Raw genomic sequence first — 15,392 nt, 5'->3', positions numbered from 1 at the left:
CTGCAAGTTCACTAACACCACAAATAATATATTTCTTCGATTACTTCATACTTCTGTTTAATGTTACACTGTCATTCTAAATTTGCTTGTCTTTATTATCATGACAACAGTTTTATCAGGAAGCTTAGCTTACTGTTTTATGAAAATTATTTGTTGCCTCGAGGAAAGGAAAAAAACATTGAGATATTTGTGAGAAGTTCTACTAATGTTATCAAAATTATTTTAGCTGTCCTAAGAATTTCTGTAACTCTAGCTTGGCAGGACACACTTTATCAATTTTAATTTTGCTTCAGAAAAAAATAATAATAATTGGAAGTTCTTACAGTAAATGCTGTAAAACAGAGCCATTATTTCAGATTAGGTTAAGTGAAAAATTAGCTCCAAACTATGTATCAAGAAACTCAGTACACTGTTGTAAGTGTTAAACATTGCATTTGTTTGCATTTCTATCTGGCATATATAATTCATCCTGAATATGCACGTTTTAAATTTTATTTATACCAATAATGCAGCACAGAAAAAATAGCAATTTTTCTTTGTGATTTTTCACTTAAATTGCCTTTCATTGCAAAGTATAGTCAAGGAAAATTATTCACATCCAACCCGAATCTCTTAGCTAACTAAATTACATAAATTGCAACTGTAATGCCCAAACATGGGTTATTCTACCATATTCTTTTTAAAGGCAAATAACGTATATAAAACTATATGTAATAAGTTAAGCAGTCCTTCAACCAAATATTTCACTTTAACCTACCCCATTGTATTTTACACAGCATGCTAAACTATAATTGATTTTAACCTGTTAGTTAAATAAACCAGAATAGCTTATATAATACATTTAACACTAAGTCATAAAAATAATTAACATATGACTGTGGTAGGTTCACATAACATACAAAGTTAAAATCAAACAAGTTACATGGTAACTTAACATAATATGTAAATTCAGTTACATATACAAGAAGAAAATGTTTCAAGAATGTGTTATTTCCTATATAGAAATGAAAAAGGTCACAACCACTGTAGCTGATGATGCCAAACCAAGAAAGTAATAACAACGATAAACAGCTTTTGTTACAAAAGCAAAATCATACCTTGACAACTGACTTGCTACTGAGACAGTAATGCATTCCTATAGCATATTTTATGTTGAAAGTGTAAAATTATCTTTCAAAATTTTATATAATTTACCTCTTTAAAACAAAAACAAAGGTTTATTTGTGTATAGTGAAAATACTTCTGAAAGCTCTAAATCAGCAATGACAAATTAAACATGAATCAGATGTCTCCTGAAATCCAGGCTCAATGTCATATTGGAGAAAGAGAAATGATTTATATTGTTCTTATTTATCATATGGAATTGTAAATCTCATGTACTCCATAGGAAACTAACTAAAGAAATTAACTTCTTCAAATATAAACTCTTAAGTATAACAAAGTCTTACTTAATAGGCTCATGTCAAAGTTTTATCCCAGAGAAAGTAACTTGACTGGCCATTATGGTTTGATCACTGTATTCCGAAAAGTATGTAACAAAGCCAGAACAGAGGCAGAAAAGAGAAATTAAAATTGAAGGAGCTATAGCTTTGAGTTTGAAGCCTTTTGCTTAGGGTGAAGGCAAGTAAGGCAAGATGCAATAGATGTACACTTATGGAAAATAGGTGATTTTCTCAATTTTTCACAAAGTGATTTTCTCTCACACTGGTTTAGAACATAGAATAAATAATTCAATGAAACTAACTGTTGGTAGATTCAAGACCAATAAATGGAACCGCTGCCTTCTAAGATGTAGAGAAAATTATAGAATTGTTTGCTATCAAATGAGGTGATGGCTAATCAGTTTGTTAGCTGTTGTTTTTTAAACCAAAGGCACTTGATTCTCAATACCAGATGCTAAGAAGCAACAACAAAAGTCTTGCAGGATCCAATCTAGGTCGGTCACTGGGACAAGATGTTTTGTCGTCCATGGTTTGTTGTATATTCGCCTTCATTTGTAATGAAAGTCTTCCTAGTGATCAGTCATGGCTCCAGATATTTTTGTTATGAGTGCCATAGGCCCAGTGATTTGTGTGTGTGTGTGTGTGTGTGTGTGTGTGTGTGTGTGTCAAATGTTTATCTTATTTGCTATGAAATAAACTGTAATGATTTAGATAAATATCAATAAATTTGCTCTTGATGCTGTAAGCAAAATTCACTAGCCTAACAAATTACAAAGTTAAATCACAACAAGAATATATTCTAGATAAAGTTTTAAATACCTAGGTATATACTAGGCATTAGATTAAGGCAGAGGTCTCAAAACTTTGCAACTTTAAGACTTGTGAACTTCAACTCCCAAAATTCTGGGAGTTGAAGTCCACAAGTCTTAAAGTTGCCAAGTTTGAGGACCCCTGGACTAAGGAGACAACAGTGACACAAGGCAACCTCTTGGTCAGATAAGAAAGGCAAGGCATGATATTATTTATTCATGTCTTGAATAAATAGTTGGCCAAGCTGGCAGCTCCCAAATGGCCTTTCCCTTTCATTTCAGATTCATAGCTTCACTAGGTTTTAGCATCACTAAAGCTGTCTGTATCAAAATAACAGCAGCAAAGACAAGCTTATTGTGACAACAGTGGTTGAACGAAGCTATACACAAATAATGAGGGAAGTTCACCAATAGCTCTTCTTTGATTTGTGATTCTTGTTTCAATCATTCCTGAAAGATCATTTATAAGTTATCTTGTGCTATACATGCACAACAGCAATTCAAAATATTTCTTTGCTGTACAATACGTCCAGAGAGAGTCAGGTGGCAATGAGAGGGAAGGAGGTAATTAAGATAATCACCACTCAACAGGTATATTTATAAACTTTTGGCTGAGTGGTCTTTATGAATCAGTATGACTTGGGCATGCTACTTTTATCAAGTTGAATTTCTCAGGCGATTTCGGAACTATTTTGGAAAAGCTAGATATAAAGTGTTTGAAGTTGACCCCTCAAAGTATTGTTTGGAGCTTGAAACAAAAATAACACAAAAGGAGGAAGTAATTTTTTAGACAAAACAGAGAACAACTGTATATTTTAATAAAGAGGGCAATATAATCCCGCTCACTCAGAATTTGATTCATTATTGATCATATATGGAAATAGTACAATTTCTGAAAATGTTCATTTAGCTTTTAAACATAACATTGTTTGGTATACACTGTGAGTACCTGACAATCTCTTTAGAACTTTTACTTTTATTCTTTTTCCAATTCAACAAAATTTTAATTAAAGCATGTAATTATTAAAGAGTTTAAAATAGCTTGTATTTCTACCAGAAACTGTGCTTTCTTGTTATTGATAGGTCTACTCATTACTCTGGTGTAAATATGCTTTGTGGTATGCTGTACACATTTTTATTCTGTTACCATACAAATATGCTATGATGTCTTTTATATAATTCTCCTTTACCCTTCTATGTTTGTCCATTAGTAAACAGCACCTATCCAAGGACATGAATAAAACCCAAAAAATAGATATGCATCTGTAGCAATAATTGAGGGCCACTGAAATGTCATTTTCCTGATATATGACCTTAGTTTCATCACAATTAATATAACTGTTTATTAATATACAATTAATACAAAAATTTCAATTTTTCTAAACTCAAACCATTCTGCACATGTTGTTTAACAATTTATCTTGAACTCAGGGAACTATATACTTTGAACAACAACATGTACAGTTTGGAATTAATTTTGGGGTCATATGGGTTGCAAGACTTCGAGAACATTTTTCCTATTGTAACTCATCTCTTCATTTGTCCTGTATCTACACTAAACTATTATGTTATTGGTAAAACAGAAAATTTGTAGAATAGTCAAACAATGACAGTTTTCTTTTGTAAGTTCTTTATAAGCATCAATTTAGTGGGCCAGAACAGAGCTGCCTTTCCCTTTCTATGTTTGTCCATAACTCTTTTAAGCCGTTCTGCAGTCTTCAAATCAGAATAATTTTCAATAGGCTTTCTTTAGTTGCTGCACCAACTCTGAGTAACCATATCTTCTTAGCTATAAGCAACCTTTCCAATAAAATGGCAACAAGCTGTAAGATTTGGTATTCAGACTGATAAGAAATCTAGTATCCTTTCCCAAACAATCAATAGATGTAGTCTCCTTATTCACAAGAAACAAACCATTTTAAATAGCAAGCATGCAAGAAAAAAGTAGCAGAAATACAGTGCCCTAATTTATCTATACAGTATGCAGATTTCTCATCTGGAATTAAAGTGCTTGCCAGCATTGCTGCTACCTTAACCTTCCTTTTAAATAAGAGCTCTGAGAGAATGGATAATGGAATTAACTGTGTCCATTCCAGGTGATCACAGGAGAAATCTGACATAAACAAAGCAAAGCAAAACACAGTATTTCCAAATTCACTATATTCAAATCAACAGTCCAAGGTAGGCTGGGTTAAAACGTCACCATAATTGGCCACATGCTGTTGCAGAAAGTACTTTGGATTGGCTACATAAGACTATACTTTCCTTTAAGACTGTATCACACTTAAGGTAAAGTATTAAAATAAGTAGGTACACATATTTCATGCAAAAGACCAGGACATTATATCCCTTGACCATTTTCCTTATCAGACTCACTTTTATTGGACAATTTCTCACATACCCTCCACCACCACCCCACCAAAAAATGGCCCTTTGCTTTGTTGATATTTCTGATAAATCCCCCCCGGTGCTTATGTGATTTCCGAACATCTTGGCTATATTTATGTCATTGTCATAAATCATTTTAGCCATTGTCTATCCATTGCAGGATGAAGGCCTCTTCCACATGTTTCCAGCCCATACAGTCCTGAGCTTTATTTTGGGCCTGCAACACTTGTTGATGCATTAATGTCATATTGGACTAAAGGCCTTAAAAACTAGCATTTTTGCTTAGACACCATTAAAAAACAGAATAAAATATTTAGGCCTTCATACACACCAATTTTTCCTGTAAAACTATTCTCCCATATCAGTTTTGTACACCGTGTTTTCCCCACGAATATGATTGCTCTCCCTACTTGTCTCCTTGTTGAATTAAAGCTCTTCCACCTTATAGCAGTTGGCATCATGGTTGGTTTCTCACTTGCTTCAGATGTAGTCTGGATTTCATGTCTCAAATATAGCTAATTTACATGGAATCCCTCTTTAATTTGCTTTCTCCTGCAACGGGAATAATCCACTTCAGGCAAACCTTCTTTAAGAGGCTCAGTGAGGAATGCTCAAGTCTGCAGAATAATGAATTTTTTTAAATGAATGTGATAAAAATACTTTTTCTTTCAACCAAAAGGGTTCGGTCAAAGTGGGAGATATGGCTACATCACTATATAATAATAGAATATTAGGATACACAGGCTTTTGGTCTGATACAGAAGGGCTCCTCTTACGTCTTTATATGCAGTATTAGCTGTGCAAAGGTTTAAAGCTGTCTGAAGATGAGCTATTCTAGCTCAACAACTGACCTTCCTCTTCTGCAGAAGCTAACAGTGTTCCTTAATGAGCTACTGCTTGACTTCTATGGATTGAAAAAGAACAAGTTATCCTTGGACGGAGATGAAGAAGATAATGTCCTCGGGCTGAAAATCCAAAAGGTATTATAGTTTGTATCTTGTTCACATCTAAATTATGCCTGGGGCAGAACACTATTAAACACAGAGACAACTGTGTATGTACTTTCATCATAAATGTTTGGGCAGCGACTTCAAAGAGCTGTGTTTTATGCAGAATGAAACAAGAAGACATTCGCTTTTGTAAATGATTCATACAGCAATTTTTTGACTGTTCAGTTGCATTACTGCTGATATAAACTTTCTCTCAGACCTGCGAATCCCTACCTTTCTATAATCCCAATGTCTTGGGGGGTAGATATTCCTGTTACTCTGAACCATCCTAGATCTTTCTTTCCTAATTAAATGTCATATAATGTTTTATATCTGTATTTGGGAAAGGAGTGTACCAAGGTTGCATGCTATCACTATATTTCTTTAACTTATGTACAAAATATATCAGGAAAAATGCTGGATTAGAAGAAATAGAAATTGGAATTATAATTGCTGAGAAGAATAACAACCTCAGATATGCTGAGCATATCCCTTTGATGGCTAGAAATGAAGAAGAATTAAGGACTCTTTTACTAAAGATGAAAGAAGACAACACAAAATCTACTCTACTGCTCAACATAAAACCAAAACAAAGCTTATGTCAGCAAGGCCAGCCCAATGAAAACAGGTAAAGAAGTTGTGTTTCAAAGGTATCAAAGAATTAACCCCCTTAAAAACCTATGTACTACTAAAATTCTCATGCGAGTTTGATATGTTATAAATTTTAATTGGGCAATAACTGAGCATAGGGCAAGCTTTGTCAACAAAGGTACCTCAAATGGACTTAGAGATTGCTAGGGCACATTACTTGATAAATTGGTTGCTGCTTCAGTGACATAGCACAGCTCCTGCTGTGAGGTGATTGCAGATGATCCTCGTTTTCAATATTCCCTGAGAGCTTCCCAAAAGTCAATGGAGGAGAACCAGGAAGGAATTGATACAATAAATGACACTCCTTGCCATCTCCCCACTAGTGCTTTCATTGCTTACGGGAAAGTCATGGGGAGAAGGTCAATGGAAAAACGGCACATCCTCCACCAGTTCCTCTGAACTCGAAATATCTTGCACCCTCCTCATCTGATTCAAAGTGGTAACCACATTCTCTCTGATTTCAGCTAATCAGGCTTTGAGAGAAGTGTGTCATTCAATATTGAGAAACCACTTTTCTACATGAAAGTGAAGGCTGTATTGTAGAACACAAGACCCAATCCATTATAAATATCTACATTTTTTATAATAGAAATAGAAATGCATTGACTATGCTGTTTTTCATTTGTTCATGTATTCAAATGTTCATGTTCAACAATTTTTAGAACTGTATTGAAAGTATGCTTGTAAATATCAAGTGTAATGTATATCAACGTACTCATCTGATAGACACATACCACACACACACACACGCACACACACAAACAAACATATACATACATACATACATACATACCAGTGGTGCTATTCTACTGGTTCGTGCCGGTTCTGGTGTACCGGTAGTGCCTAAGATCAGCGGAGACCAAACTGGTTCTCTCTGATGAGCTGCTCTTGGGCCCACCCGCCTGCCCAGGCTCCCATACTGACCTTTATTTCCTGCTTTTGAAGTGCAGCTGATTTGTGCAGCACAGCAGATTGCCGCGCATCAGCTGTTGAAGCTACAGGGAGAGTGCAGGATTGCAGGAGGTGAGTAGGAAAGCCTCTGCGCGTATGCAAAGTGTGCATCTGGAGCATGCGCACAAATTGCGCCCACCAAGCTACACCCACTGAACCAGTGGTAAACCACTTTGAAAACTACCACTGATATGCATGTATGTATGTGTATATATATGTGTGTGTGTATGTGTGTGTGTGTGTGTGTTCATATTATATGAAAAGTTGAGGATTATTGCCTGGCTGAAGCTATTCTATAAATTCTTCAGAATCAAATCTCTACAGCTTTAGTTCCCTGCTTTTTTTTTTTACTGTGTTATTAAAAGGAAGGAGCCAGTATACATTCAGTATGCATTTGATTTGTTGGTTACTACGTTAGGAAGCTGATTCTAAGATAATATTTTAGGATCGTTTCATCATCGGAAAACATAGAACAGGGACAGAAACAAACATATTACCTGCACATTTGGTTCGGGTAATCAGCGGAGGGCCTGGCTGACCTGTGCCGCCTTCTCCAGGTCTGGTTAGAAGAACACGAATCTCATATTCTGTGTCTGGGTCCAAATGCCATAGCTTATATGTCGGTGCATTGACCGCATGCGTTTCTGTCCAGGTCCCTGTTGTCATATGGTATTCCACCTCTTTTAGGATGATAGGTCCATCCCCAATAATGGAATTTGCATTCAGCTGAATGAGCAGGTAAGTCGGTCCAACTCCAAGCAACTGTGGGGGAGCTATTGGTCTAGGAGGTTCTGTAAGATAGAACAAAAGCCAATTGTGTAAGAAAGATAATAAAACAGTAAGATAGTAAGCAAAAATCAAGTCAGAAATCAGAATCATAAAGTTTGCACAACAATGATCATTCTAAGTAAATGGATGAATATTTAAACATAATTTAATTTTAGATTTAGAAAGATTATTATTTAATTTATTTGCTTTCTAAAGCCATCCTTCTCAACAAATGATTTTTATTGTTCTTAGCCAATAATATATAGGTGTATATGCATGTATAGATAAACTTAAAAGTCCAATAAAAATAAAATACAACCTCTGATTTCCTGCAGATGAGGAGAGAGACAGAGAGAGAGAGAGAGACAGAGAGACAGATTTATTGATGGAAAAATTAAGGAAACACATACATTCCTAAGTAGAATGAACCCAATAAGAGGGTTCATTTTTCATTGCAAACATTTTCCAATGCAATTATGCCTAAAGCTAAAGTCAAGGTAAACAGGACTTTCTCCTTTGGATGGACTACAACAAAGCAACTTCCAAAGCTGAAGAATTCACTAAGCAAAATGCCTAGCCTATAACAACTATTTCCCAAGTCTGTTCTTTCTCTTGGAAAAAAAGAGAATGCCACGGAACATTAAGTAGCTGCTTTATTTTATGTGGAAATATCATGGAACATTAAATAGTTGTTTTCTACAATATTAAAAAAGGAGTTCCAGTGCTGCCTTGTGAAATCCACCATGTCAGAGTAAAGCATCAAATTAGATGTTTTCTTTTTCCTGTAGATTAAATTTATCAAAGTTTCACAGCTGCCTGGCCACCATTTACACTATATACTGTTTCAGATAATGATGATTACAAGGTATGTATGTCTCTAGATTTTTAATACCTAGCATATTCTATCTAACATCCCATATGATTTCAGTGACAATTTTCTACTGCTATTGTGAACAAGACATTTTACTTGTTTATCATCAGCACATAACTTTTACAGTCATAGACATACCTGGAAACAAAGAGGGTTTTCTATGTTTTTACTGAATCAAAACAACATCAAGACAAATATTAAAACATAGAATTTTTTTAAAAATGATATAAATGAGTAAAGAAACAGAAAAAAGAGACACACAAGGGGATAGAAGGGAAGTATCTGGAGGCTGTGGGACTTGTATGGGGAGAAAAAGATTCAGGGTCAATCCTACTAAAACCAAATAGCTGTGGGCTTTGGGTCCTGTTGGATCTGGACATCTTTGCTAGAAATGGATGGGATTTTATTTTCCAGGTAGAACTGGATTCTTCTAGTTTCCTGCTCAAAGAGCAAGTGGCCCCTATGATGATGAGAATTTTTGCACAAATTCAATTTCTGTACCAATTGTGCTCATTCCTTGATTGGAAAATCCTGCCTTCTACTTTATCAGGCAGATTTGGCATGTCCTGGGCTCTATTAGTTAAGTAACGTCATCCCATAAGACCTGAGAAGTGTGCTTCTTTTGGCACTACACTAGATAACACTATCTTCAAACAACAAAACAACACGTCTACACATGGATGACATCAGATGGAGCACACAGAAATCAAATTGACTACATTATTGCTAAAAGAAGAGGGAATAACTTGATTATAGCATCAAAGGCATGACTACATACTGAACTGTGGAACAGATCATGAAATATTCATGTGTAGTTCCAAGTTACGCTAAAGAAGAAGAAACCCAACCAATTTCTATGATATAATCATTTTCAAGGACAGTTTCAGAAATCACTTTAAAATCCTGAATCTCATTGACAGAGAGCCAAAGGAATTATGGAATTAACATAAATAAGTTATTAAAGTTTGATTTGTTGAGAGACTGCCAAACATGAAGAAATAGAAGAAAGCAAACTCCCTTCCTGTTTCTTCCTTCCCGCCCACCTCCTTCCTTTCTCCCTATTTTTCCCTTCCTCTCTCCTTCTTTTTCCAGCAGATACATAAGTGGCTGATGCTAGGTTAGGAAGGACACAAAGGATTGTGAAACTGGCTGGACACTGTCACAAGAAATGAAGAAAATGAAGATCATGTGACTACAGCAGTAGCCAAGCAGCACAGCAACAGCCAATAGCAGTGAACCAAAGTTTCCCAACTTTCTCAAATTTCACTCCACTGGAAGTCATGGGTCCCAGATTTTAGATACATTCTGTAAGCCCATTCAAGATATCTTGGTACAAAAATTGCTGCCCAATGCATTCCTTTGCTCAGGTAAGGGTTATAATGAGAGTTTTAGTGCTATTGAAGGAATAGACGACAAACAAATCAGCAATATTTTTTTGCCAGGGTATATTAACCATCCTATAACATCTGGTATTTTATGAAGGATAATAGACTGCTTATCTGATAAAAGATAAGAAGCATAAAAATCACTCAAATGTCTAGGAAAAGATAATAAAATTATTAAACCTGCTAAAGCTGCAGCTAAATTATATCTCCACTCTGAAGAAATATGAGTATGTCCTCTGCAAACAGATTAATTACATGATGCTTTGTTTTTATATTAGGATAAATATTTTAGCTGTTCAGAATATTCTGTGTTAACCCTTCTATAATGAGATCAAACAAAACAGAAATAAGGTATTTATTTGTTAGGTGGATTTGTTAATTTGTGGATTTGTTAAGAGAAAAATTTCTATCCATTAATGCTATTTACTGCTCAGGAATATACACAATTAGTTATGCAAATAAACTTAATACTTAAATCCCCTTTCCAATAATAATTTTTCAAGAAATGTAATTTCATTTCCATCAAATACTTCAAAATATCTAAAGGCTTCAGAATGGAGTGTTAATATATTTGGCATAATTTATTACACTGAATTGAAACAGGAGTCTTCTAAATCTTATTTGGGTTAAGAAGAATCACAAGTCTTTGCCTTCAATAGAAAAAGAAATGAATAATTTCATAAGAAATTCACTGCAAGTAGATGAAGACTTTCTTGTGATGAAATACATGGATGTTTACATTTTGCTTTAGGCTTGGTGTTCTGATTTATTAGTATTATGAGAACAATTATTAAATGCATATTATTAATAATCTAATGTTTTTTGGGTCAGACAAGTTAGTAAGGGGGATGGCCAATGGAGCCAGACGAGGAATGAACTTGGCCTAGGCAATAAACATTACCATGGGTTCCTTGGTGCTGATTAATTGATGCTGAGCATCACTGTGATAAGAGCCAGTATGTGTGTTTAGGTTAAAAGGTTGGAGTGAAGAGACCCAAGTTCTAGTCCAAGTTCTAGTCCTCCTAGACAGCTCATTGAATGTCTCTGGGCCAATCACTGTCTCTGATTTGCCTCTTAGAATAGTGATAGTGCACGCACACACAAACACAGAGAGAGAGAAAGAGAGAGAGAAGGAGGGGAGAAAGAGAGGCAGGCAGGCAGAGGGAGAGAGGGAGAGAAAGAAAGAAAAGAAAAAACACCTATTACCCTGAAAGAATATTGAAGAAATTGGACTGCATGTGCACATTATGGTACCTTGTCTTTTTTTTTTTTCCCCAATTATTCTTATTTCATTAGATAAAAGAAATGACTGTTTTTCAAATGAAAATATTTCAGAAAGCTTCACATGGATGGAAGCAGGGCTCTTAAGTCTGCCTTTATTCGAAGGTGGTCAAGGATTTTGGGATTTGTGTGTTTGTATGTGAATGAGGAACAGAGTGAATCATAGAGAGAGACATCTTCTTGTCTCTTGTATCATCTTCTTTCCACAGCATTTCTGGCTTTCAAACAATCGGAATGGATTGCCTTCTATGAGCTTTTTAACAGAACACAGATTCACACTTTTTCACTGCCTATCAATTTCATCAATTCAAAAGCAACAAGACAGGAAGAGAAATAACCTAGGGGGAATGTAAGAATTGATTACATATGTGAGGAAGTATAGTAATGAACTGGCTATTCGTCAAATTTATCAATCAGAATTTCCTATTAAAACTGAAACAGCAGACTGAAATTCCAGACAAGCAGAGAAAATGGGAGGAATAAAAACCCCTGTTTCTTTCCCTCAGATCATATGGTTTATTGAACAGAAAACTTAATATAGTTATTATCATAATATAAACTCATGTCTCAAAAAACAAGATTTTCATATGATTCCTTAACAGTTCATATTCCTGAGAGTACGTACTCTCATTTCCCATGTCCATTTTAATTTGCTCCATTTTGCAAGCTTTTAGAAGAGTATATAAAGTTTAGAAGTTGGGCTTTTAAAAATGGTAATATTGATTTTTAAAAATTATAATATTGAATCTTATTGAAAAAAGCTATGAATTATCAAAGCTAATATATCACTGCGTACAGGTTTTTTTTCTTGGGCTAAAAGCAAAGCATATACATAGTTGTATATATATTTATTTTCAGCCTCCTGAAGATGTTTATAAAGGGAAGCAGGATAAAATCCCTTCATGTACCCATAAATTATACATTATTTTTAACTAGTTATCAAATTAAACAGCAATTCTTTTGCAGCATCATTAATATTCTTCATAACACAATGTACTGTCAGAGCCACAGAAAGGATGCAGCTGTCAGCCTTCAAGATTTTTCTCCCTTTGCTTTGCTTCTTTCGGCTGTCATAAGTAATGGGGGGAGGAGGGGGGAATGATTATGGGAAGTGAGCTGGAGCTGTTACAAACCAGAACTGTATAAGCTGGGGGGGGGGTTACATTCTTGCTTAGGTTTCTATCCTATTCTATGCCCAGCTGCAACCCTTTATCAAACTGTGTCAAGGTCAACGGACAGAAGCCTTATCATCACCTGGAGATGCCCACATGATGAAATACACAACTTTTAATTGGATGAGCCAATTGAACTATTGGGGGTGGGAACGTTGCTATTACTTTGTATATGTGATTTACGTGCCCATTTTCTCAGATTCAGAATTCTTTTGTTGCTACCACTTGATTTCCAGTAAAAGATATCTTTTCTCTGATTAAAAGAGTCTAAGTATTTCTTTCTTGGATTTTGAATGGAGCACCAGCTGACAGCAGCTTCCCAAACTATACTAAATGACATGGAGTCCCAATGTCCCACATAAATTTTTGGTTAACTAATTAACTTTTGTCTTAATGAATCTCATTCCTTATTCTACAACTAGAGTGATCAAATATTCCCTAATTGCCATTTCAGTGTTACAGAGTTTACTTCTATGTTGCAAGTAATCAGAAAACATTTTGCATCAAGATTGGGGGCTAAAATGTTCATAAGTTAGTTTTATGTTGGGTTATTTTTCAGATTGCTACATAACAACTTAAGGATAGGTTTGAACAATGATAGAAGAGACTCAACTTCAATGTTTACTTTGTTATTCAAGGACTGGTGGTCTCATTAAAAGTTCCATATTAATTTCTGAAATTATATTTGATGAGATGGAAGCAAGGAGGGATATGAATATCACAAATCAAACTAGTGATCAAGAACATCAATATGGTTTAGACAGAAATGTTGGGGTGGATTAACTTATTTTGTTGATACTTGGGTTAAAATTGACAAGCTTACAATGGAAGACAAAATTTGGTCAGCAGGAATTTGTGGAAACATTAATATACCGCTACGCTTTTAATAGATCAGTACAAAACCATTGCAATATTGACTTTTGAGTTTAGCTTCCATTCATTTTTTCACAAAAATACTAAGTAATCTACTTTGTAAATAAATGCACTATCTGAAATGAGTTATAGTGCATGTGCTATGGTCTGTTAGTGGACAAGTAACCCATTCCTGGGTCTTAATTATTCCCAAAACTCTGACTTTGTTAATCTCACATATAACCTTTACAGCTAGACTTCCAATGAGGTGAGGCAGGCTAGTACTTTCATTTTCTTCTCTCTATGAACATTGCATGGGCATTTTATCCCAAAAGGCAACTGAATGTAAAATCAAGATTGACAGAATTATTTCTGGAAGAAAGAAAGAAAATCTAGAGATTGCCCAGATGAACGATGGCCCCCAGTTAGCAGAAACTGTTGTTTTGGTAGGCATTTATTATCAGCTGGGAGTTGTGAATTTCATAATACCCCAGGCTATAAATGCAGCCTCCATGAACTCAAGGCTAACATATTTAAATTATTTTGGAGTTAAATATTTTTCAGCTGCTTCTTTAAGATTGAAGAACCTTACAAGCCTACAAATTGCTGAGTGTGTCTCACTTTACTCCATTTAAAATAAAAGAACCTACATCCTTTCAGTTGTGTAAGATCTTTATTAATTCATTCATTTATTTTGTAACTTTTGCAATATATTGCAAAGGAGTAACTTTAGACGTAAGAATTTATCTTCTTCACAAAAATCTGTATTGTTTTCATTTCAATGTAAAATAAAACTTTGAAGATTGATTACTAAAGCACATGATGGCTACTTTAAAGGAAACTTTTGTTCTGTATGTAAAGTGTTTGAGTTTCTTAAAAAGTCTTTACTGGAAGTAAACATTTTTATTGAAGATGATGAGACTCCTTTGAAGATAATCAAAATGGGTTTTAAGGTGGACTTGAAAATATAACTTGCAAGAAAGAAATGGAAGTTCTGGATCTCCAAGTGGAATTGGATGATCATTAAAAAAGACATAAATAATGTACCTCAAAGTAAATTATCATTTAAATTGAAATATAAGAGATTTATTAGAGTTCTTTCATAGAAAGTATAAATGGACTTGACTAAAAATAATAAGAACTTCAAGAGAAGAGAAAAGAGGAGTTAGAGTTTATCTATGGTGGGTCTGTCAAACTCACATCCCTTGGGTTGGATGCATCACACGCGGGCCACGCCCACACCCAGTTTGCAAAAGAGGAAAAAGCCATGATAAGTCATATGACACCGCCGTGATGCTGCGACTTTGACCCCTGATCCTATGGGATCTAAGGACAATTGGGAGGAAGGAAAAAAAAACCAGGGAACTGGTTTATTTCCCTATGCAGGGGTCCTCAAACTTGACAGCTTTAAGATTTGTGGACTTCAACTCCCAGAATTCCTCCTCCAATCATGTTAGTTCAGGAATTCTGGGAGTTGAAGTCCACAAATCTTAAACTTGCCAAGTTTGAAGACCCTTGGGTTAAATAATGAGTTGCTACCTTTTGTGATATTTAATGGTTATCTAGATTAGACGATTTCTTGTTTGGAAATGTTCAGTGGTGGAATAGATTAGTTTGTAATTTGGCTATATGAATAAGGAGTTATTATTTCTAGTAATATTTAATAGTTTTCATTTTCTTTTCTTTTTTTGGTAATATTTAATTGTTAAGAGAGGGATGAGGGGATTTACACAAAATAGAAAGAGAGATTAGGTTGTTTGGTATTTTTGTTAAATTTTTACTGGATCTTTGAGGATCAATAAGGAGAGCTGAAGATATAGAGATGAGTTTATA

General features: G+C 34.9%; 1 protein-coding gene across 28 annotated transcripts in view; it reads right to left on the bottom strand.

The window, feature by feature from the left end:
* The window catches only part of PTPRK (protein tyrosine phosphatase receptor type K), a 404,892-nt gene that overhangs the window by 162,208 nt on the left and 227,292 nt on the right, over positions 1-15,392 (bottom strand). For all 28 annotated transcript variants that reach the window (XM_087972104.1, XM_087972119.1, XM_087972125.1 and 25 more), the window contains exon 7: positions 7,728-8,021. In XM_087972104.1, coding sequence (XP_087828230.1) covers positions 7,728-8,021 — 294 coding nt within the window. The remainder of the gene's footprint in view (positions 1-7,727; positions 8,022-15,392) is intronic.

Source organism: Notechis scutatus, chromosome 1, assembly GCF_049901735.1.
Source record: "Notechis scutatus isolate UNSWTSFEM ecotype Mainland chromosome 1, rNotScu1.2, whole genome shotgun sequence".
NCBI lineage: Eukaryota > Metazoa > Chordata > Lepidosauria > Squamata > Elapidae > Notechis > Notechis scutatus.
Note: the sequence above shows the minus strand (reverse complement) of the source record. Positions and strands in the feature narration are given on the sequence as shown.